Here is a 23,672-nt window from a genome sequence, read left to right as displayed (position 1 = left end):
ACGGGCAGGCTTTGGTTCCCAGATAAAAATAGAAGCTGAAACGTGAGCCCGGCTTCCCCGGCCACCGCCATCGCCACCCAGCTCAGCCCCCGCTCACGTGCCCCTGCCCAGGGCTCTGCAGGAGGCAGCAGGGAGCGGGTTGGGGTGCCGAAGACATGAGCTGGCTGGAGGGCGTATGGAGCAGCTGGCACACGGTGTCCTGGGCCCTTTGCACAAGGCTGCAGGCTGCTCTGGGGAAAATCAGAGCCCTTCCTGGGCAAGGATGGTAGCTGGGAAAACTTGGAGGGCTCAGTGCGGGGCAAGGGGAGAAACCCTCCAGCATATGTTATACAGATGGCCCTTGACCCCAACTGTCCTGAGGGACAGCTGCCAGAGGAAGGCAGGGGAAGCCGGAATAAGGGTAGCATTTGGCTTAGTACACTGTAAACGTAATTTCCTAATGCTTTCCTAGCACCTGCAGCAGAGAGCAGAGCCCCGAGAGTAGTTTCATTTGAAACTGCATGAGCTGGTGCAGAGAGAGAGGGCAGCACGAGGGCTCTGCCTGCAGCAGCGTGTGGCACCTGAATCAGGCAGAAAACAACTTTCAGTAGGGCCGGTGTGCATTGTGGTGATGCCCAGCAGTGCTCTGTGGAACTGCTAGCAATCTGAGGGGTGGATTTCCCTGTAGAAAGAAGAGCTGGACAAGATATTCCTGCTCCTGCCGTGGTGCAGACTCTTATGGCATGGCTCAGGACCAGCCCCACAGGAGGTGTGTTCCTTGGAGCCGATGGCTGCAGGATGCCCATATGCACACCTGGGAGGGTTTCACCCTTGCTTAGAGGGTGGATATAAAGCAGGGAGGTTGATTTATGCAGGCAAAAAGCAAAGTGTCAGCATAGGGCTGGAGGAGCCGAGGCAGAGGTGGTCAGGCAGGGGAAGGGAAGGGGCCAGCGCTGGAGCTCCTGGCATGGAACTCGCCCTGAAATAAAGGCATTGGGGATGCCTCATTAGAAGGTGGTTATTATTGTTCTGGCTTTGTTATTAAACTTGTTGTAACCCCTAGGATCCTGTCCCGGAGCAGCACCCTGTTGTGCTGGGTGCTGTACAAACAGGGCTTGAGGCTACGGTTAAGGTTGGGTCAAGGGTGCTGCAGCAGACCGAGTCTTCCAGAGGGGCTCAGCCCCCACATCTGCAGCTTGCAGCCCAGCTCTGCTAGTCTGTAGGAGAAACCAAGCAAGTGAGGCTTGAGATGGCTGAGACACAGCTGTGGGAAATGGAGGGATGTGGGGGGGTGCATGTGAGCGTACGCAGCGGGAGCGGGGGGTTGAGCATCTTACTTTTTTTCCCCTGGGAAATTCAGCTTTGCATGTGGGTTTAGGTGCAATGTCGGGTGAGATTCTCATCACTGCAAAGGCCTTGAGGTACGGAAAAGGGTTTTTGGTGTCACTGACAATTAAGTCGCCCTCAGTGCAGCCGACTACCCCAGGCAGAGCAATGGCGAGGCGGCAGCGGGATGGGGTTTGTGGTCAGGGACCTGCTGCTGTGAGCACGTGTGTGTGGAGAGGGGTGAGCACCTTCAGTAGTCAGCTGCTGCAGCTGGCATGGCACCGAATGGCATGGCATCACACAGCACACGTGGTGCGGCGCTACACGGCACTACGTGGCACAGCTGCCACCACCAGGAGGGCAGCCCCACGGGTGCTCCCCAGTGGGCACCCACCTGCTGGGGTCCCAAGAGGAGCACGTGCTGATGTGGAGGAATGAGTGAGCGTGCATGGGGAGAAGTGAAGGACGGGATGCCTGGGAGCTCAGGGCAGAGGTGGAAGGCAAACCCCAGCCCTGCTGGATGCTGAGCCCACTCTGGCAGCCTTCCCAAGCCACCTGAGGACTTGTGTGCATTTCCCTTCCCCTCTCCTTCCCCAGAGCTGCTGTGTGCTGGCACGTGGCAGCTGAGAGTTGGTTGTCGCAAAGAAGGGAGGCCTGGAGCCAGAGCGCTGCCCGCCGCGGGTTGCAGCAGCCCTGGCCACTTTTCTGCTCCCCGGGGCTGACCTCCGCTGGCTCTATCTCCCCAATCTTGTCAGCTCCACTAATCTGCCTGTTTCAGTGCCCGTGGTTCTTGTTTCGTGCTCCCAGACAAATGAGGCCCTTCTAGCTGTCAGGTGAGCCTTTCCCAGAGCTTATGCAAATGATACTAATTAAAGGCATTCTTATCTGTTCAATTTCCCACACCTTTTGCCTCCGAGGGGGATAGAAAACTTCATGTTTTAACTCCGTATTTCGTGGCAATCGGAAGGACTGCCTAGGGAAAGCGTTGGGAAATGCAGCAGGTCACTCATGAGAAGAGCTGGCTTATGCAAGTGTTGAAACACTTTATTATGCATGAGAAACCTTCCAGAAACAGATGACTAACAGCAAAGCGGGAGCAGAGAAAGCAGTGGGAACGCCATACCGGGCTGGCATGGGATCCCATGTCATCTTACCAGCTTAGCAGGGTTGGGCTAGGTCAGCACTTGCCTAAGAGACCTCTCAGAGTACCTGGCTGGTGATGAGGGAAGTGATGTTAATGAGTCAATAAACAGAGCCCTTCCCTCTTTGTGAACCAGAATGCCCCTGCGTGATCCCAGGAACCCACCAGCAGCCCCATGTTTCCATGTTACCTGCCTCTCGTGGCCATACTCACACCGGTGCTCCTTGCACAGCAGACGGTACCCAGGTTGCCATCCCGTTTGGCGACCCATGTCCCAGCATGGCTTCTGCTGGCACCCAAGGCAGGAGTGCCACGTGCAGCAGCAGCATACTGATGACATGACACTGCATGAGTCAAGCCCTTGGCTCTCCAGGGAAGGGGAGCAGTAAGCCCTCTGCTTTCTGACCCCCCCTTAGATGTGTGGCTGTCCCAGGGGCTGTGCTTGGAGGTGGCCTTTGTACCCACAGTGTCTACACTTTGTGCATGGAGCTCAGAGATGCTGAGGGGAATTCAGCCCCACATTTGCTAGAGAAGGAAAAGAGCATTTGAAGATGAAAGCTGTAACTGCAGCAAGAAGGAGCTAGAGAGTTGGGAAAAAGCATGAGAAAATACACACATGGAGGAAGATGAGCATGAGGCATCAAATCCTGACTTGTGATTGGAATTTGCCAGTGACGGTTACCTGATTTTCTTGTCAATGACATTCTCACAATCCCCCTCCCTCCTGGGCAGCCCCTGCTCTGGGGTTCCACAGAGGCAGGCCTGTCTGTGCAATGGGACAGCAATGTGGGCAACCTGTGCTGGGCCTGAGCATCCTCCATGCCCAGTGTGCTGAGCGTTCCATCTCAGAATGTCCCCGAAAGAAACTCCTGGATGCTCAAGGGCTGTGGTTTCACAACCAGGATGAGAGTTGCAAGCTCTATCCGGAGGAGTGGCCCTTTCACCACATGATATCCATCTTGGAGAGAGGGAAAGAAAGGAAGGGAAGAGGGTAGGCGGTGAGTAGGAAAAGAGATATCACTGCAGGTGGCGGTTGGATGGCCCTGTGATATGGCGAGCAGAAGACGCGCAGGGAATTGTCCTGACATGAGCTGCCCTGAATTGCCCCAGAGAGTTCACTCCGGGCACTACTGATGTTGCCCTTTACAGCCAGTGTTGGTACACTGAGGATTTCCTAAGCCAGAATCTCTCCAGGCAGAGAGTTGCGCATCACCAGCAAAACCAGTGCCAAGAAGAGCCTCGGCGCTGGTGAGTGATGCTGGCCTGATGTCGTGTGTCTGCAGAGCGAATGGGAGAAACCCACACTTCTGGACACCATTATGGGGCCAACTCTTCTACCACCAAAGTGACTCCAGAGCACTTTGTTGGAGCAGAGGAAGGACAGGACTGGCCCCTCTCCAGCTGGCACCAGGTGCCAGGCATCAACCTCTGAGCCTCCACCTGGGCTCAGGGCAGCTCCCAGGGCCCTTCTGAAGACCCAGAACCTTTGGCTTCTGTGATCTGTTGAACCTGGGACAGGATGAGGATGCTGAGATGGCCCAGGAGCTCCAGGCTGGTGCATCCAGTCCCTCGAGTCCTGGGAGGTTCATGCGTCACTGCGGTGCAGTTCCCCCTGGGGGTCTGGGAGAGGCAAGGATCACTGTCTGAAACAAAAAAGCCACTGGACAGCCCAGCATTGCAAAAGGCATCTGGGGGCCTTGCACTCCTTGTGCTGTGCAGGCAGAGCTGGGACTGCTCGGGCTGCTCGGGCTGGGGATGTCCCAGCACGGGGTGCCGGCTGTGCTGACTCGCTGTGGTGTCATGGTCTGGGGCTGATGGTGTCATCCCTTCTAATCCCCTTCGAATAAGTCTCAGTGGTGGCATTGCAGAACACCTGCAAGTTTCTGTGTGCGCGGTGGGTGCTGGGCAGTGGGACAGCAGCTGCAGAGCTGCTGGTTCCTCCACTGCAGTACAGAACTGGTGGGCAGAGGGGAGCAGAAAACAACAGAAAAAGGCCATAGCAGGGACAGCAGGTCGGGCCGGCACGGACCAGATTCATTCCTTACCCTTGACACAGACGTGGTGAGCGGAAACCAAGAGAACACACAGATCTCAGCGCCCAGCACACCCGGCACGGTGATGGGTGCCGGGGTGCACTCGCCTGGCTGTGCCCGGCTGGCTGCCAGCAGCACCGGTGCCCGTGCGCCTGCACGTGTGCCACGCCGGGCACTCAGCGCCGGCCCCGCTCCCGCTGCCCGCGCCGGGGCTGATTCACACGGGGCGCTGGAAGCCGGGCTGCCGTGGGAAAGCGCACCCGCCATGGCTCCCGAGCGCTGGGATTGCTTCAGCGGGGGTGCAGCCAAGATCCGTTTCACAGCGGGCAGAGCAGATCTCGGCTGGGATTTACCAGTGACTAAGCGTGTGCTGGCAAAGGGCTGCCCTAGCGTGAGAAAGAACGAGCTGCTCCTCCTCGGAGGTGTGCTGCGGGCTGCGCCGGGACGCACGGCCCCGGGCACCTGCGGGGACAGGCACCATCCGTGCCGCGCAGCGCGGGGCTGCCGGAGCCCGCGGGGAGCTGCCCCGTCCCGCTCCCATCGGTGAGGCTCTCCCCTGCCCTCACTCGCAAACGGTCGTACCAAAACTGATCCCAGCCCCCGGGATGCAGGAGTGGAGCATCCGGCCCAAGGCCACCGCTGGCCCCCGTGCCTTACTGAGGTGGCAAGCTGCCCTGCTCACCTCGTTTCTTCTGTTTCGTTTTGGCAGGGCGTTACAAGAAAAAATGAATTGCAATTTTTTATTACAGCTAATTGGCGCTCCTGCTAAGTGGCTTGTCTGGCTCTGGAGCGTGCCCTGTGCTTGGAGCTGAGGATGGGGAAGGCCCAGGGGCTGTGGAGGTGGTGGGGGCACAGAACCTCCCAGCTGTGTTTGGGAGCCCCAGGCAATAGGAAACGCATGGCCACGGTGTATGTGGCCCCAGGGGCTGCACTGTCCCTGGGTCACAGCAGTGCTGGATTTCAGCAAAGCAGAGGAATTTTCCTGAGGTAGGGAAGAGCAGGGCATTGAGCAGGGGGGAGCTGTGGCCAGAACACCCCAGTGTGAGGGCTGCAGGACAGCTGTGATGTCAGGGCAGCCGTGGGGCTGGGCTGTGGGGGCTGGGACATCCTTGAGCTGCAGAATCCGGCTCCGCTACACAGCAGCTCCAGGATTGTGCAGTCCCAGAGCAGCAGGTGACACCTGCCCTATACACAGGACCAGATCTGCCCGTCTTCTATGCCCACCTCTGAATCCCTTCATGCTCCTTTTTTCTTCTCTGCCATCTTGCAGCGTGGATCTGGCCCCCCGCCTTCCCAGGAGCTGCTCACAGGCACAGCTGAGCTGGGGCAGAGCTGAAGAAGGGAGAGGGAAGGTGAGAGGCAGAGGGAACACAGGCTGTGAGATCTCCAGCTCTGCCTCCTCTGAGCACTCAAAGCCTGAGATCAGATCAGATGGGATCAGGCAGCCTCTGCCAGTTATTGTCATGTCGGCAGTGAAATTAGAAAGTGACATCTCCTTCATGATCTGATAACTCAAAGTGCTGATGTGGCCCCTCAGAAAATTGAGGTTCTCACAGGAGAGAGATCTTTCTTCTGCTCTCCCGGGGTTTTGTAGTTTCATCTCCTCTGTGCTCCTGGCTTTGGGTTTGAATGGGAAAGCCTGGGGCTGAGCTGGGGCTGTGTGCTGCTCTCCATCCTGAAGGACATGGAGGTGACGCTGCTGTGGAAGTGCCAAGGATGTGGCTGGGACACCTGGCTGTGGTGGCACGGCTCTGCCTGCCTCAGTCTCTGCCGTCAGGGACTGGAGCCTGGTGTCTTCTGGGATCAAGCAGTGCTCTTGTAGATGTTGTGAGGCTGCAGATGGAAATCACTCTTCCTGCTGTGGGACAGAGCTTGCTTTCAAACAGATGATCCTTGCTGAGGCAGCTGTGTGGGAAGAAGGGGCATCTTTGCACCTCGCTGTGACCCTGGTGCCGTTCCAGCCGGCACGCTGCAAACATGCTGAGGGCCCACATGGTGCCCGCTTGGGCAGTGGAAACCTTTCTGGTTTCAACAGGCTTTGGAGCAAACCCTCAGGCAGGAAACTTGTTCTGGTTGGTGAAGTTATGCACCTGTCTCACTGCTTTCCTTCGATGCAGCATGCCCAAATTGCTCTGCAAGCAAAAAACAGCCCCTCAAAACAAATAGCAAACAAAAGGCATCGTGGAACATCCTGGCAATCAACCTGCTGCTTTCCAGTACCTTACAGTGCTCTCAGGGAGGGCAAAGGGAGGCTGAGCATGCCAGGCTGCTGGCAGCGCCCTGAGCTCAGTGGGACGTGCCTCAGTGTCCCCACGTGTGCAGTTGGGAAGCCCAGGGATGAGGCTGGTGCTCGAGGTTACAGACATCCCAGCCATCACCTCACCATCTCCCCCCGCTCTTTTCCCAGGTGTGCAACTGTGACAAATACCTGAAGGTCCCAAAGGAGAGGATGAGGCAGCTGGTAGAGGGCAGCAGGAACTCGCTGGGGGACAACAGCACAGGTGAGAGGGCAGTGGGGGGAGTGCAGGCAGAGATTTGTGTCCCACTGCCGCCCCGGGGCTGTGTGCACCAGATCTCTCCCCAATGAAGGATGGAGACCCTCAGCACCAGGCTGCAGCGGGGTGTGGACCTGCTGAGCCTTGCAGAGCCCCCCCCACCCACTCCATTCCGTTACACTCATACACGTCCCAGCACAGCCTCAGTTTGCCCATCTGCCTGAGCTTGCAATGCAAGGCACGGGCTGCTGTGTGCTCCTGGCCAGCTGTGGCTTTGCTGGGAGCCACACGTGTGGCTCAGGGACAGTGAACGTGGTGACTTTTCCCATGGTGCCAGCAGCCTGGGAGCACTGCGCTTCCAGAAAGGCTGGGGCATCCTCCTGGTGGTTTCTCTGGTGAGGGCACTCACTGTTTGTGTGTACCCAGGGACCAGCCCGGCCTGTTCCTCCAGTTCTGGAGTATGGGAAATAGCAATGCTGTGGTTTGCATTAAGCCTGTGAGCAGTTTCCCCTTCCCCCATCAGGAGGGGGTGATGGAGCTGGGGGGGCTCACATGGCACCATTATTTCTCTACGTGGCCTCTCTGAGGACCCTCAGCTGCTGCACCCTCCACACCCTCTTGTGCAATGAAGAACATCGCCCACATCCCTTCTCCCCCTGTTGCAGAGGGATGGGGTCAGTGAGGAAGGATCCAGGGCTGCAGGAGCCCCACACAGGCCGTGGCCATGTGAGGGAGCATCCCTCAGGGCAGCCAGCAGCAGCAAACACCTCAGCATCCTCACGGTGTTGGTGTTCTGCTGCCACAGAAACATGAAATTAAAGCTGACTTGTGCCAGCTGGGCTCTGCCTGAGCTGCGGATGCCAGGGAGCTGCCAGGCAGTCCCTTGTGACCCTGTGCTCAGCCACGCTTGGATTTCTGACCCTATTTAGAGTTCTCTGTGTGTTGCTGGGATTCAGAGTATCCGTGTGAGCTGAAGTAGGATGGGCAGAGGGGAGCAGTTCTGCCCCACACACAGCATGGGGGTTTGGCACCCCGCTGCTCACCCACATGGGCAATTCATCAGCTCAGATTTATCTCCGGGACCATGGGCAGACACTCATCCAGCACCCAGCCTTGGCAAGAAGCCTCACACCTAGGTTGTTGTTTTCCCTGACACAGCTGCATTTTCCTTGCATGAGGCTTTGATGGAAGTGCTGAAAGTCACTTCAAGCCCAGACGGCTTTGCCTCATGATGCCTTTGTCCCATTGGGGTGCTCAGAGCAGCTTTCCTGGTGGGCTGTTTGCCCGAAGCAGGCTGGGGACAGAGCAGTGAGAGGTGACGCTGCTGTGGGTCCCCACGTGGCACAGACAAGGTGTGATGTGGCTGGAGGCCGTTGGCAGCATGCATGCTCCTGGATGACCCAGGTGGATGGGTTGTGTCACAGGCTCTTGTCTGGCCAAGGGAAGCTTCTTGCTTAGTCAGTGTGGTAAAACCACCTGGCATGGCGCCCTGGTGCTTGGAGATGCTCTGCAAATGCAGGCAGGCAAAGGAAAAACTGCAGGACGGCAGCGAGTGGGCAGAGAGCACAGCAGTTCCCAGGCAGGGCACTGGGGTCCAGAGCCTTTTCCTCAGCCAGTGGCTCTGCTCCCTCGTGTCCAAAACCTTGATGGATGCGTATTTTCTTACCCTGCTTCCAGGATCTGCAGCAAGTGGCTTTGCTCTGAGTGTCAGACCAGTCTGACTGGCACATGGGAAGGGTGCACGGTCCCTGTGCCATCCCACAACTGCTCTCACACCCGTGGAGCATCCTGGGCCTCCTCCCCACCTCAGCTAGAGCACAGCCCCAGTATGCAGGAGCAGCCAACAGCCCTGCACACGTTGGGCTGCTCTGCAAGCAGGGAAGGGGACTGGACCTGCATCAGTCCCCAGGAGGCTGCACCCACAGAGCTGGGGTGCAACTCCTTCAGGCCCAAACCAAGCAACAAGTCTCCTACCCCATGGGGTGCAGCGGGGTACTGGGGGCTTCCACATGGGTCAGGGATGGGACTGAGGACCTACTGTGCAGTACTGGGAGCAGGCATTATGGCAGGAGCAAACACAGGGGCTACACAAGCTTTGCTCCTGCCCAGCTGCCAACTTTGGGTGCAAGAACCGGTGAGCTTTGTTCCCACAGCTGCACAGCGATTGGAGCTGCTGAAGGTGCCCCTTTGCCTTGAGCTCCTCCGCCCAGCACCACCCTGGGAACGTCTCAAGAACGTGGCCTGGCCGCTGCAGCCCGGGTTGCACAATCACAAGTCCTTTGTCCTCGGCTTATCTGACTTAGAGAGGAGGAAAAGATAACCAGGCATCTTCAGCGCCCTGCAATCCAGTGTGTTTCTCAGGCTTGTAACTCCTCTTATCAAGTTCAATCTTTCACCACGGTGAGGTTTCCCATGCACCTTTGTACTCCAAGAATGCTCCCAGGTCTGCTTTCAGACTTGTGCAAAGTCTTTACGATGCGCGCTTTCTCCAAAACACCCAATCCTTAATTGCCTAATTACGGACGAGTCTCCCGTGTGTGTGCGATGACAGCTGGGTGCGGCTGCGGGGCTGTGGGAAGGGCTCAGCTTGCACAAGGGCTGCCAAACCCTCTGGGGCCAGGCAGGAGAGTGCGGCACAGGATCGACTTGGGGAGCACAGGGAGACACGGGCTGGAAGTGGGGCCGGGGGGCAGGATGTGCTGTGGGAACAAAGGGCAGCTCGGGGACATTGGGGTTCTCACCGATGTCCTGGCACTGAACCTCCAGGGTGCCCAGGGTGGGGGAGGTGTTGTTTGTTCTGAGAAAAGGAATAGGAACACGTCTGTCCCTGCTCCCCGGGCCGTCCCATGCCCCTGTCCCGCAGTGAGGGCTCCCAGAGCTGTTCAGCCGACCCAAGGCTCTGCAGAATAAACAGGGTGTGGGGGCTGCAGTTCACCAGCGCCGCTCACCTTCACAGCATGCTTTGAGTGGCCCTGCAGTGCCAGGGCTGCAGGGTGCACATCATCCCTGCCCACTGCAGACAGAACCTCACGGCTGCAGCTCCTGGCCCACGCTTCTCCTGGGGTCCCTGGGACAAGGCTGCTGCCACCCCACCCTGCAGCACCTGAGCAGGGTCCCTGCATGGTGTCCCCTCCTCAGAGCTGCTGGCTCTGCATCCTCCGTGGTGATAGTGCCATCAGAATCATAGACCCACACATCATCCCAAGCTGGAACAGACCCTCGTTGGGATCACGAGCCCAACCCAGCCCCATGCAGCACCACCCGAACCCCAACCCTAAAGCTGAGAGCCATGTCCCAGTGCTCCCTGAGCTCCAGCAGCTCGGGGCCGTGCCCACTGCCCTGGGAGCTGAGCCGTGCCCAGCCCTGACCCCATCGCTCTGTAAGCCCTGCACAGCCTGCCCGGTTCCATCGTCCCTGGGTGACCCAGGCAAGAGTGGGAGAGGTGAGCGAGAGGCCAAAGGGCTTTTTATTTTCATGATGTTTTATAATGGGATTATTAGTTCCCAAGAGGTGTTTCGAATTGATTCGGTAAGGAATTGCTTTCATTTCTCCTCTGCAGAGCTGCGGTGGGAATGCAGCCTTTGGTGCGAAGCGTCACAGACCTCTTGAAACTGTAGATCTCAGAACCACGGTGTGCCAGAAAGCCTCACCCCCAGCCCCAACACACTGAGTGCTGCATCCCAGTGTGCCCAGCACCCATGGGGGTGTCACAGGGTACCTCCCACCCCCCTCCCCCCCCCCACTGGAGCAAATTGACGAGAGGAGGAAAAATTCCCTCCTTCCCAAAGTTTTTTCCCCCAGGAAAGCCATTTCTGTTCCGGGGCTCTGACCTTTTCCCAGCCTGGTTTTCCCCGCAGAAGCTCCCAGCCAGCACCCTGTGCCCATCTTCAAAAGCCCCGCGAAGAATTTGGTGGGAGGGGGAGAGGGGGTTTTACAATCTCCCATTCAAAAATGGTTACTTTGAAGTGATGTAGCATTTTCAACCCTTTGAAGCGCCACAATTAGGGAGGGAGCTGGTGCAGGCCAAAGGCATAACACTGGGTGACTATCACTGCCTTTCTCTCCCCAGGCTTTTAAGGGATGAACTTTTCCTCCCTGCCTGCCTCTTTCTCACGAGACACCGACCAGGGGGATGGGATCGGGGTGTTTGGGAGTCAGAAGTGTGGCAGGGAAGAACGGGGGGTCCTGTTTGCAAGAGCCAGGTTGGCGCTGGGGGGATGGATGGAGCTTGCCCAAAGGGAGAGCAGATTGCTGGGGGTATGGGGCTGTGAGTGCCCTGCTGAGGGGCTGAGATACTGCAGGACTGGGATGCTGCAGGGATGGGATGCTGAGGAGCTTTTAGGGGGTTTCATGGTGAGGAAACGTCTTTGCTGTCATTGTGGTGATGATTGAATCCATCACAATGGGGTCCTGAGAGCAGGCACCATGAATAGAAAAGGGAGGAAAAGCCATATTTTTGTCTGCGTGTTATGAACTGAGACTGAAGGAAAGCAAGTGCCTGGCCTGGGGTGAGGCAGGCAGCCCAGTCAGTGTGCTTGGAGCTGCAGCACAGAGCCTGTCCCTGTGCACCAGGCTGCGGGTGTCTGATGCCGGGTTGGGGTTGGGTTAAGGTTAGGGTTGGGGCTGGGGTTGGGGTTAGGGTCAGTCCTCCCACTGGTGGGCTCTGTCCTGGACAAACCCCCAGAATCAGAGCTTCCCCTCTGCTGTTCCACTCCAGGCAGCTCAGGGATCTGAGGAGAATCCCAATTCTGCACCAGATACCAAAAATTGGAGATAAAGGGAAACTGAACTTTTTTTTTTCCCTGAAGGAATGAATGTTGGTGTCCCAGACAGATGCAGAACGCAGAGCAGCCCTCAGTCTTGCTTTCCCCACTGAAATTCCCGGTGTGCCGATGCAGGGACGAGCCAGCCAGGAGCGCTGGTGCTCCCTCCGGCACGGTTGGCTCCCCACAAAGCTCCCACCGATCCTCGCAAGGGGCCGGTTGGAAGCCCCAGAGATGCCGCTGGAGAGCCGCAAGATGCCTTTTGTCGCCTTAATTGACGCTGGGCAGGATGAGTCCCCCCTGCCGAAATGAGTCATCCTGTAGCAGCCAGCGCAGCCCGCCCCGTGTCCCCGGCTGCCAGGCATCCTGATGGATGAGAGTCAGCTCAGCCCTCGCTTCCGCTGCCCGGATCCAACAACCCGCTGTGCCCGCGCCGCGGGGACGCGAGCAGCGAGAGCCCGCACCGAGCTGCCAAAAATGCCGTGGGTTTTGCGGTGCTTTGGTTGCGATGGCAGCGATCCGCCGGCGCGGCGGGGACACAGCCGGGTCGTGCAGGGACAGCGCTTGGGACGCGTCCCCCCCGCAGTGCCCCGCAGTCGCCTCCCAAACGCGTGCGGTGCTCCTCCCGGAGGTGCAGCCCGGCAAGGTGGGCCGTTCCCGTGGCTGAGCACAGACCTCGCTCATCACACAGGCGGCTGACTGTTTCTCTGTTGTTTCTCATCCCTGCAGGCTGCCCGACGTCGTGCGAGGAGAAGCCCGGCCGGACCCGCAGCTCTGCTCAGCCCACCGGCACCACAGCGGGAGAGCAGCTGGAGAGCACGGGGTCGTGTGGAGCAGATGTGGGGCTGGTGGGGGGCACAGCCCTGCAGGTGGCTGCCATCCCCCCCGGGGTGCTGGACAAAGCTGAGCTCACTGACTTCTACTGCTGCACGCGCTGCGGGAAGGTGTTCTGGGAAGGCTCTCATTTTGGACGCGTCGTCTCACAGTTTCAGGACATTCTGGTCACCACGGGGGATGAGCAGCGTGTCTATGAGCTGAGCTGAGGGCAGCAAGGGGCTTGGGATGGCTCAGCAGCAGGATGGGGACTGCAGGGATGAGCTCCCCTATGAGCTCGGGCAGGTCTGCGGGGAGTGGGCTTGGGTTTGCGGTGTAAGGCTGGACAGCAGGCTCGTGTTTTGGGGTCTGCGGGGTAGGGGGCTCTCATGTTTGCACTGATGTGGTGACGGTTGGCAACACGACCTCCGTGGGAGCATTAAATCAGAGGCACCTGGGGAATGGATCTGTTGCTTTATTTCTGCCTCTCTCCAGGCTGGGCACGGCAAGAGGATTGCAGAGCTCTCCCAAATGTCACCAGGTGCTGCTGCCCCCATGGCACCCGTCGGTGCCCAGCATGTCACCCCGGAGAGGTGTGTCCCTGTCCAGCAAAGCCCCTCTGCTCTCCATGGGAGGATCACTGAGGGAGGTCTCTGCTCTGTGCCCCCTTCCAGCTGCTGCCCCCAAGATCAAGAAAGCGCCTCCAGTGCCCAGTGTGCTCTGTGGGTATGGGACACGTGTCTGCGTGCCACCCTGGTCCCACAGCTCTGGGCACTGCCGGCTGCTGCATCCCAGCCCGCGGATGGGCTGAAAGCACTCCACCCTGTAAGAGAGGAGCGTTTGCAAAATTCCTCCCCTAATCCCGGTTAACTGCCAGGCACTGATGTTATTGCTAACAGGGCCCGAGGGGCTCTTGGCTTAAGTGCGACATTTACGGGCCAGCAAAATGCCTGCCCGGGCAGCTTACACAGCGGAGCCGATGTGCTCTCCCTCTCCAAACGCTCGTGGCGATGCAATGCTGAGGGCTCCTTCCCCTGGGGATGTTACACCCAACGCTTCTCACCTCCCGAGTCAGAAGGGCATCGAGGCAGCTCCCCGCAGTCTCTCAGACACTGTGCTCCCTTCCTCTCCTCCATGCTGTTAATGTCCATCAGCCCTACCCGGCGGTCCCTACTTTGCACTGTTGCAGTGCAAATGTTTCACATCATTTTCAAGCAAATGACAGCAGAGAGGATTTGGGATACCCCCACCGCAGCCTGTGCCTCCCCTCTGACCCCATCACCAGCAGTGCAGCACCTGCAGGACTGTGCCCATGGACCAGCCAGCCTCGCTCACCGCTCGCTGCCATGTGAGCTGGTGCAGCAGTTGGGTTTTGGTGCTGGCTGCATACACGTCGGCTCTAAGATCTAAGCACACTTCTACTCACCTTCCAGTCTGTCTCTGGGGGGTCACAAAGCAAAGCCGCACTGCTGATGCACAGCCAGAGCTGCCCATGCCTGGCTGCCATCACCACTTTGCCTCTTCTCCCAGCTGTGAAGGAGGGCAATGCTGTGCTCCCCACGGGGTCACATCCTGCACAGCCACATTGGTTCCCTTTAATTCCCTGTCCCCAGGTGTCCCCAGGTGTCCCTAGGGTCCTGTAGCCCTGCCGTGCCCCATGGCCACCTTGGAGCTGCTGGCTGCTCTCACCTGGAGCTCACCAACTGAAACTGCTCTGTTTTAGCAGCAGTTCTCCCAGGCACCTGCACAGCCCTGCGTGAGGTCTGGTGGCTTCCCCTGTGCTGTGCCAGGCAGGCTGGCTGCTGGACACTGCCACAAAGGACCGTCCACACACAGGCAGTGCCACCTCAAGTCCTGTGATGTGCTGGGGATTATCTCTCCTAATAGGATTAAAATGCCTTCTTCTGATCTTGCCCTTAGCCATCATCATTTTTCTATTGATCCTTACAGCTTCCCACTCTGTTGTCCGCATTTTTTATTTCTTTCTTTTTTTTTTTTTTTTAGCATAACCTTAAGGAATTGTGTTTCATTTCCTGGTTTTCCAGACCTGCACTCTTTCTAGGTGCTAACTCATTTTTCTTAATTCTCTCTTCAGCTGGAATCGGAATTTCCTCTTCTCTTTTACCCCAGGGTCACTTTTGCAGCAGTTGTGGTGCAGTAGCCGCTCCACCAGGCCGGGCACCACGGGCCGAGCACAGGCAGCTATGCAGCACTGCGTTTGCCCACGGGCAGCGTGGGGGCACGGCACGATGTGGGTGGGTGTGGAGTGGTGCCGCTGTGCCCCGGGGCAGAGGCTGTGGAGGTGCAGTGAGGTCGTCCCCAGGCAGGGCCACAGTCAGCATCAAACTGTCGAGCCGGGCCGGCCTTGAGCAGCATCCAGGAAGCAATAAATCGTCCGGTTTTCAATGGTGGAGACGGATCAAAGAGAATTAAGCCGGCTTTTTAATCAGCCTGCAATATTGTTTCCCTATCTGGCTTCTTTTGAAAAAACAAATAAATAAGCAAACCTACCTAGCTGCCTGTGCTGTAGTAATATTTAACGTTTATCGGGGCAGTAAGGGGCCTTTTGTGATTTTATGGGGCTGTTTGATGGTGCGTTCGCAGGGCAGCGGGGGCAGCTCCCGCAGAGCCGCCCGGTCCCCGGGATGCCACATGAGTGCGCCGCTCTGCCTCCGCCTGCTGCTGGGGGACGCTGCCGTAGGACAGCGCCGGAGGAGAAGGAAAGCAGCCGGCGGGGGCTGAAGGGAGGGGAAGGGAATGGATCCGGTCCCTTCAGTCTCACGACGTGGCTTCACCTTTGGACCCTGAGCTGAGAGCTCGGGAAGGGATGGGGGTAAGGTGGGGGAGCAGAGTCTGGGCTGGATGAAAACGGTGCAAAAAAAGCTGTTTCCTGGGTGGCGTGCAGCTGTTCCCGGGGACATCCTGCTCACTCTGCACCTGCTGCAGCAGGAGCACAGCACCTCCGGCTCCCCACGCACTGCGTGCTTTGCTGTGCAGCTCTGGGGCGGCTCCGGTTTGCCCTGCAGAGCCCTGAGAACTCACACACCGCATCGGATATCGGGCAGTTCCTCTCCTCGCCTTGTGTATTTCTTGCATATCCTTCTCAGTTTGATGGGGACAAGGTGTTTGGCACCGGGGCCAGCTTTAGTTTACAAATGAATCTATCAACACTGTTCCTCATCAGGCAGGAATGCGCTTCCCTCCCTTCTCCCCCACCTTATCCCCATCCCCTTCCGAGCAAACTTCCTTCCTTGTGCAATCTGGATCGGAAGCCGTGCCGCATACTTGACCGGCTCAAGGAAAGCGGCTCAGCTCCCCGTGCCTTTGTGGCTCACATGGGGCCGGCGGGCGCAGAGCAGACCGGGGGCCGAGGCTCCCCGCAAGCTATGGATGCTCCACATGAGCTCCCTGTTTCTCGGTCGCCATTTCCAAACAGTCTGGCACGTTTCTGGGTACGGGCCCAGCCCTGGAGAGCCCGAGGTTGGCTGTGAGCTGCAGGCCCCGTGCAGTGCTCCATTGGCCAGGGGCAGCAGAGAGGTGTCAGTGCCACACGAGGGAACATTTGGCCCGGAGGATCTGCTCGCTGGGACCGCTCCTTTTCCGTCAGCCTGCCAACACCTGGGCACGACTTCCAGGCCAACGCGCTCCCATCCTCTCGCATCACTCCTCACTGCACGTCCTGCAGAGTCACGGCTGCGTCACTGCCGAGCCCACCCGACACACGCGGCCTCATACCCAGCTCGGGAACGGCAGAGAGCCGCTCCACGGGGCCGCAGCCGGAAAGCCCCGCACGCAGCCGAGGGCTGAAGCAGCGAGCAGCTCTCCATCTCCGAGCGCGTCAAATCCGGCGGCTGTCCGCCTGGATGGCGTTTTCCCGCTGTCACGCACGGGCCGTGCGCTCGGGGCAGGACGGCGGCAGCGCCGCAGCACCGCCAGCGGGACGGGGCCGGGACCGAGCGGGGTGAACGCGCGGGGTGGGCTGCGGGAGGACGGCGGGACCCGCTCCGCCCGCGGGCACCGTGCCCTGAGGTGCGCCCACCGCCCCGCGGCCCCCCCACCGTGACCGCCCTCCTGCGGCCCCCCGGGACGAAGACGCCCCCCGGCCCGCCTCGATCTGCGGCCGTTCCGTGCGGGAGCGCGCGTGCGCGCCCTCGGCCGGGTCCGTGCGCTGGGAAGAAAAGCCGCCGCCTTTCCCACGCTCTCCGACACATTTTAATGAATTAAATGGGGGCACGCCCCCTCGCCGCCCGCTCCGCTCCGTCCCCCGCCGCTCCCGCTCCCTGCGCGGAGCCCCCGGCGCTGCCGCCCGAGCGCTGCGATGCCCGGACCGACCGCTGCCCGCTCTGCTCCCGGGCGGAGCTCCGGCACGGCCCGGCCCCGAGCCCCGCTAACACCGGAGCGGAGCTGGCCCTGCCCGTCTGCGGTTCGCCCGTCCGTCCCGTCCCGTCGTCGGAGCGGCTCTGTTTACAAAACAAAAACGCGAATCGGAGCTGAAATGCGCGCTTTCAAAACTGTTTTGTTTTTCTTCTCTATTTTTCCTGCCCCTCCGGCCCCGTTCCCGGGAGGGGTCCCGCCCCCACCTGCCAGCGAGTGACACTTGCATGGCTGGGATCCTGCTGCCCCGGTCCGGCCCCAGCCGGGGGTGCGGGCAGCTCCCGCTCTGCTGCTCTCCCACCCGCTGCTGACACCCCGCAGGGTTCTGCCTTCCTGCCCCAAAGCGGTGCCCCGGGGGGTCGTTCGGGAGCAGACGGGCCGAGCGCGGTCCCGCAGTGAGCTGCTCCTGCTCGTGGTGAGGAGGGACCCCGTGGGGTGAGGACGGTCTGGAAGTGTGAGCAAAGTGCGCTGTGCGCCGTGTGTCAGCGTTACGGCGGATGTCACGGGGACATCCCAGGGCACTCCAACCCGGTGTTCCAACGGGAGCGCAGTGCCCGCAGCCACCGTGCTGCACCACCATCACATCACATCATATCACATCACATCACATCACATTGCATCATCACATCGCATCATCTCCGTTAGAACTTTGGTACAATCGTGTTGGCAGGGGAGAGCTCCCGTTTGGGGAAACCAAACAGGGTGGGAATGAGAATGAGAATGGGATGGAGATGGAGGCGAGACGGGGACTGGGATGGGCATGGGCATAGGAATGGAATGAAGACGGGAATGAGATGAGGATGGAAATGGAAATGGAATAGGGACTGGGTTGGGGATGATGTGGGGACACGATGTGGATTGGGAGATGGATGGCATACGAAGAGATGGGATGAGATTGGGAAGGAGGATTTGGTTGAGATGGGAATGGGATAGGGATAGGGATAGGGATGGGGTGCACGGGGATGTGGATGGAGATGGGTGATGGAGACCGGGATGGGATGGGCGGGGAATGGATGAGGATAGCGGTGGGGCTCAGCCTTCCCTCACCATGGGGAAAAGCCACGGGAAAACCCCGCAGGGAAGCCCGCGCCCCGAGCTCGCACCCAAGGCCGGCTGCTCCATGTCAGCAGAGCTCAGCTCTTGGCTGATCGGTGCCGTTCTATCTCCAGACCAATGCGGCACACGGCCGGAGGCGGTTGTCCGAGGTGACAGTTGTGGGGTCCCGGCAGCACCCCCCGGTTTTACGGCCTCTCCTTCCCCTCCCTGCACTCCTCCCCGCTCGGGCCGGGGGTCCCCGCTTCCCGCCGCCCTCTGCCATTCGCTCTGCCCCGGACCAAACGGGCACTGCGTGCCGCGGCACCTCGGCTTTCCCAGCACGTTCGGTCGCCGCGCGCCCTTGGCTGCGCTGTTACGGCCCCCTCCGCCCCGCAGCGCCGGCGCACCGCATCCGCCCCGGGGCAGCGCTCTCAGCGCTCGGTCACCGAACCCCAGGCCGTGCCGAGGGGCAGCTCGGTGGCACCAGACTACGCCGAGGCGAGCCGGGTGAAACACCGTGGTGCGGGGCCCGGCCGAGCCGGGAGAAAGCCGGTGGCGCCGTGCAGGGCTACGCCGTGCCGAGCCGAGCCGAGCCGAGCCGGCGAAGCCCGGCCGCCCCCAGCAGAGCCGTCTCGCACCGTTTCGCGCCGGGCCGCCCCTCCCCCCTCAGCCGGGGGCGGAGCCAGGGCGCGCGAACGGGGCGGGGCTTCTCTCTGCCCCGCCCACAGAGGGGAGGGCGTTCCAATGGGCGCGCGGCGTCTCGCCCCGCCCCGCGGCGTCCGTCACGCCGTGCCATTGTTATGCAAATAAAAGCGGGCTAAAAGGCGCGCCGCGGGGCCGGCTCCGCTTCAGAGAGGCCCGGGCGCGGCGCGGCGGCGGAGCGCGGCGGAGGGGGCGGCGCGGAGCCGCTGTGCGCCCGCAGCCCGCAGCGCATGCCCGGCCGCGCGGGGTAGCGGCGGCGGGAGCGCCGTCCATGCGGGGCGAGAGGCTCGGCGGGGCCGCGGCAGCATGAGCCAGAGCGACGTGTCGCCGTGCGCGGCGCCGCCCAGCCAGCGCGTCTTCCAGGAGGCCGTGCGGCGCGGCAACACCAAGGAGCTGCAGTCGCTGCTGCAGAACATGACGAACTGCGAGTTCAACGTGAACTCCTTCGGGCCCGAGGGGCAGACGGCGCTGCACCAGTCCGTCATCGACGGCAACCTGGAGCTCGTCAAGCTGCTCGTCAAGTTCGGCGCCGACATCCGCCTGGCCAACCGCGACGGCTGGAGCGCGCTGCACATCGCCGCCTTCGGGGGCCACCAGGACATCGTGCTCTACCTGATCACCAAGGCCAAATACTCCGCCGGCGCGCGGTGATGCCGGGCCGCCCCCGACGCGTCGAAGCCGCTCGGACCGCGCGCTCCGTGCTTCCGCCCCGCCGCTCAGCCGCTTCCGAGTTCGTTGTTTGGTTCGGTTTGGTTTTCCTTCCGAGGGTTGTTTTCCTACTGTAATTTTTTTTCCGTCTACCTCGGCTGCACTCAGTATTCACGGTTTCAGTTTGACGTCTGCTCAGATGCTTTAAAACTCTCCCGCCCCCCGGTGATATTTAATCCTCCCCCCCCGACCCCTCACCCGTCCCTCGGTTTTAAAGCACTCTGCCGCAGAACGAGTTCATTTCAACACTCCGCCCCTCCCGTCCCCCCGGCGCTGTAGCACTGCAGGTGCCCCGGCCCGGCGGCTCCGGGCTGATCTCCTCCTGCGAGGTTTTTTTTGGTTTTTATTTTTTTTCGGAGGCAACTCCATTGGATATGACAGACATGCCCTGCCTGGTTCTTTTTTTTTTTTTTTCTTCCCCTTTTTAAGTTGGTTTTTTCTTTTTCTTTTTTTTTTCTTTTCCTTTGGGGGTGTCCGAAGAAAGGCTGCATCCTCAGCTGGTCCTTGAATCCATTTAGCACACGTGAGACCACAGGAATAGACATTGAATCCTTCCTCCCGGCGTCGTGCGTGCGTGTGTGTGTGAGAGGGGAGGGGGAGGGGGGAGATCAGCAAATCCTGAACTTATTTTTTAATTAAAAAAAAAAAAAAAATTAAAAAGGAAAAAAAAAATAGGTGAAATAAACTGTAAGAGGCAGAGGATTTGCTTTGCACAGAAGAGGGGCGCGAGCGCTCTCTGCTGCCTCGAGAGGTGCCTGAAAACTACTGAGAAATAGTTTGGGAACTTTGGTTGTTCTTTTGGTGAAACTTGGATAACGCTTCTCAATGCAGAACGGTCCCTTTGTGCGTAGAGCCCGCCCGCCTTTTATATGGTGTGTGTGTATATATATATATATATGTGCCCGAACCGAGATATATATATTTATAAAGGAAAGGGAGGGGGAGGAGCGAGCCGCCCCGATCGCATTTCGAAGTGACTGCACGTCTAATGGCAATGCTGCTTTTATTGCTGTGGCACAGAAGCGTCCATTTGGAAAATGCGGAACGTTTCAGAACCCCCTCATCCCTCTTCTGCCCGTCTGCACTAAAGCAACCACTGCCGCCCCGCCCTCGCTCCCCTCCCCCGAACCGTTATGATTAAAAAGGAAAAAGGAAAGAAAAAAAAAAGAAAGAAAGAAAATAGTTACCTGCTGGTTTTTGGGGCCGTCTTGAAACTATTTATCATGTCTGTATCTTGGTGGGTGACGTTTGTGAGCCTGCTCTAGTCGGACGCTGGCGGTGAGTGTTTCAAATGTAGGGGAAGCACGCCTTTTTCCCCCCTTCTTTCCCCCCCAGTTTTACCGTATCTACAGCTCGACTCTGCCGTGATTTCCCGTTGCACTGAGCGTTCTGCTTTGGCTCGCGGTTCCACCTGCAGTCCGTGCTGTTGGAGGCGCAGCGCTGCAGACCCGGGGAAGCGGAGGAGCTCCGGGTCCGCGCAGCGCCGGCTCCGCTCCCGGGGTGGGAACAAAACCTTTCCCAGTGAGGCTGTATTGTCGTTACCGGATGGTTGCACATCTTATTTTATTTTTTAATTGTTTTCTTTTTTTTTTTTTTTTTCCTAAACGGATTTGCCACGATGGAAATGTCATAACATTTATGACATGATATTAAAAAAAAAAAAGAAAGAAAGAAAAGTGTACTTTAAAGCCAAGTTCTAGATGGATTTTTAAAAAGAAATCTTGGTTATAAACCCGGTCTAAAGGGAGCTCTGTCCAGTGTTGTAAAGACAACGTGATGTAACCCATATTTATATTTTTATAAAATACCTATTGAGACTGTGAATCTCCTGTGTGAATCGCTGAGTGAGGTGAAGAAAAGTATTGTTCCTTTCCAGCTTCCTGGAGCTGTGGACGCGCTGAGATTTTGGAAACTGTACGCCGGGGGGGGGGGGGGGGGTTGCTCTGAAATTGTGAGTTGATGTATTTTTACATCCCTGTGTATTTTAATGAAAAGCTGCTGCCCTCCCTCGTCCCTCCAGTTCCAATGTTCTATGCAACCCCGCGCCCCCCACCTCTCTCCATCCTGAGAAGTGAAAGGGATGCAGATCGATTCAGAGATAGAAACCAGGGCCCCCCCGCTCCCCCACCCCCCGCGTTGGCTCATAGTGCTGCTGACCCTCGTGCCAAAATGGGGGGCACACGACAGGCAGGCGGGGGGGCCCTCCGTGCGTGGCTGCTCACCTGATGGCGGTCGTCTTCTTAATTATTATTATTATTTTTGTAAGAAGAATATATTGATAATGTCAGTGGAATAAGCAGACATTGAAGCTGATGCACAGATTGCTCCAGAAAGGAGTTTTTCTGTAGGTTTTTCTTTAGATGCGAATACCTTTTTTAATTATGTTAATTAATGTTAAGAATTTTTAGGCTTATATTGAAGCTGTATGTGGGTCACTATATGATCATTTCTAACTGGATAAAGTCTGTACAGTACAGCATATTCCTGAGTGTATGATATAGACATGTAGCCCCAGAGTGCGAAATTTATAAATAAATTTTTCATTGATCTTTTTATAAAAAAAAAAATAACAACAAATGGCTGCTGCGTGTTCTTTGCCAGGGCGAGGGGCCCACGGCTTCCCGTGTCCCCATCTGGGTCACCGCGCTCTGCTTGGAGTCCCCAGAGCTCCTCTGGGCTGCGTGTGTCCCTAAGGCTGCCGGGGGTTGGTCTGTGGGTGTCCCTGTCCCTTGGTGTGTGGCTGAGGGTGCAGCCCCACGGCGTGTGGGGTTCAGTCCCCTGGAGGGCAGGGGAGCAGCACAGCCCAGCTGCCCTGGTCCCGGTGCCAGGCTGCAGTGGGCTGGCTGCGGGCCCCCATGCGAGGCACGGCACTCATCTCACAGCAGCACCCAGCTCTGCTCAAAGCACTGCACACCCAGCTGCCCTTATTGCTGCAGGGAGAAACCCGGGGCTGAGCTCAGCTCACCCTACAGCTTTCCATCGCACACCTCGCCCCGCTGGGGCTGAGCGGGACACGAGCTCGAGGACAGGTTTCCCAAGGAGAAGCAGGTCTGGGTGCCCAGGAGCCCCTTTGCAGGCATTTCGGCTGGGTGCCAATCTCACATCTCCAGCAGTGAGGCTGGGGGTTGTGCATGGGGACGGTGTGGTGCTCAGCCCTCAGCTGCCCCCGGCCCCACTGCACTGCCTGCACCGCCCTGCTTTGCAGCGCTCGTCTCTAAAGAAACCCAGTCCAAGAAATCTAGGAACTCCAAAGGCTCGCTCTTTGCTTTTCTTTTCTTTTCTTTTTTTTTCCCTTTCTATTTCTGTTCCAACGAAACAAAAATATTGGAACGTTTTGTGTCGTAAGCACATTCTTCTGGCATTTTTGTGTGTCCCTGGCTGCGTGTTATTGTCCGCTGGCCACATTACGTAGGTTCTGTTGTTCCAAGAGAAACCAAAGAAAGAATTTGAACTTTCAAGTGCTTCCTGCCATTGTCTTTTGCTTTTGTTTGTGCTACTGACTCCAAAACAGATGGATCGGTCTCCTGTCCGTCCGCAGGGGTGATGGGAAGTCAACAGAGCCCCGAGAAGTTTGACAGCTTTGTCTTCTCTTATATTCGCCTTCATTTGTCAAGCCCAGACATCAGAGCTGAATCAAACAGCGCATATGGGTTGGGCCGCCCCCCGCCCCGCCGGTGGGATTTTATTTGAATTTTGGGGAGCTTAACACAGTAAGTAATGAATGAGAAAGAAAGACAGCGAGCGAGCGAGAGGGGACGGGCCGTAATCAAAATTCAGTACATTTTAAATAGATGCTTTGTTGGGCATTTGTATGACTATGATAATGCCACAGCCCGGAGATCCGAATAGGAGTTACCTTTTTGAAAACCACAATTGGGTGCTGGGGAGGAGGCAGCAGCTCAGTCTGCCTGGCCCAGCTCTCCTCCTTCCCAGCATCAGCACTTTGCCACTTCTCAGTCACCAGTCGCCCGCTGCTGGGGTGACAACCCTTGATGTGAGCACAGTGGGGCGGTGGGGTGGCCGCAGCACACTGCCTGTAGCAGCACCTCAGGGCCGGAGCACATGAGGCCCTGCAGACACATCCCACAGGGCCCTCTGATATCATCCCATTTTGCCGTGGCCCAAACCCACTGTGATGTAGGATGTGGGACTGAGCCGCACCTGGTTGTGAAGGTTCAGATCCCTCCTCTGCTGGGGTTGGAGGCTGCCGCCCCGTTCCTGCAGTGCTCCCACGATCGCTGTCCCCCAGTGGAGCTCACAAAGAGTGGGAGGCAGAGATAGGGATGTAAGGCAGTTCTTCTGT

At 58.4% G+C, this 23,672-nt stretch overlaps 2 protein-coding genes across 10 annotated transcripts in view; both read left to right on the top strand.

Moving 5' to 3' along the window:
* The window catches only part of EXD3 (exonuclease 3'-5' domain containing 3), a 236,037-nt gene extending 222,781 nt beyond the window's left edge, over positions 1 to 13,256 (top strand). For 7 of the 9 annotated variants that reach the window (XM_042878808.1, XM_042878811.1, XM_042878805.1 and 4 more), the window contains 2 exons: positions 6,887 to 6,980; positions 12,467 to 13,256. In XM_042878808.1, the coding sequence (XP_042734742.1) occupies positions 6,887 to 6,980; positions 12,467 to 12,780 (408 nt within the window). In that variant the 3' untranslated portion in view covers positions 12,781 to 13,256. Of the gene's footprint in view, positions 1 to 6,886; positions 6,981 to 12,466 lie in introns of those variants that run through there. The other 2 variants (XM_042878809.1, XM_042878813.1) reach the window with 2 other exon arrangements.
* Positions 13,257 to 18,967: 5,711 nt separating this feature from the next.
* On the top strand, positions 18,968 to 21,193 carry LOC122184223 (NOTCH regulated ankyrin repeat protein). The gene has a single exon (XM_042879035.1). The coding sequence runs from the start codon at positions 18,968 to 18,970 to the stop codon at positions 19,310 to 19,312; it is 345 nt and encodes a 114-aa protein (XP_042734969.1). The 3' UTR covers positions 19,313 to 21,193.
* The last annotated feature ends 2,479 nt before the right edge of the window (positions 21,194 to 23,672 follow it).

The sequence above is a fragment of the Lagopus leucura genome, unplaced genomic scaffold (assembly GCF_019238085.1).
Source record: "Lagopus leucura isolate 7727_CA_CO unplaced genomic scaffold, USGS_WTPT01 Super-Scaffold_100022, whole genome shotgun sequence".
Lineage (NCBI taxonomy): Eukaryota > Metazoa > Chordata > Aves > Galliformes > Phasianidae > Lagopus > Lagopus leucura.
Note: the sequence above shows the minus strand (reverse complement) of the source record. Positions and strands in the feature narration are given on the sequence as shown.

Bases quoted from the DNA above. Each gene is read 5' to 3' on its own strand.
- LOC122184223 (XM_042879035.1), top strand. From the start codon at position 18,968: ATGAGCCAGAGCGACGTGTCGCCGTGCGCGGCGCCGCCCAGCCAGCGC.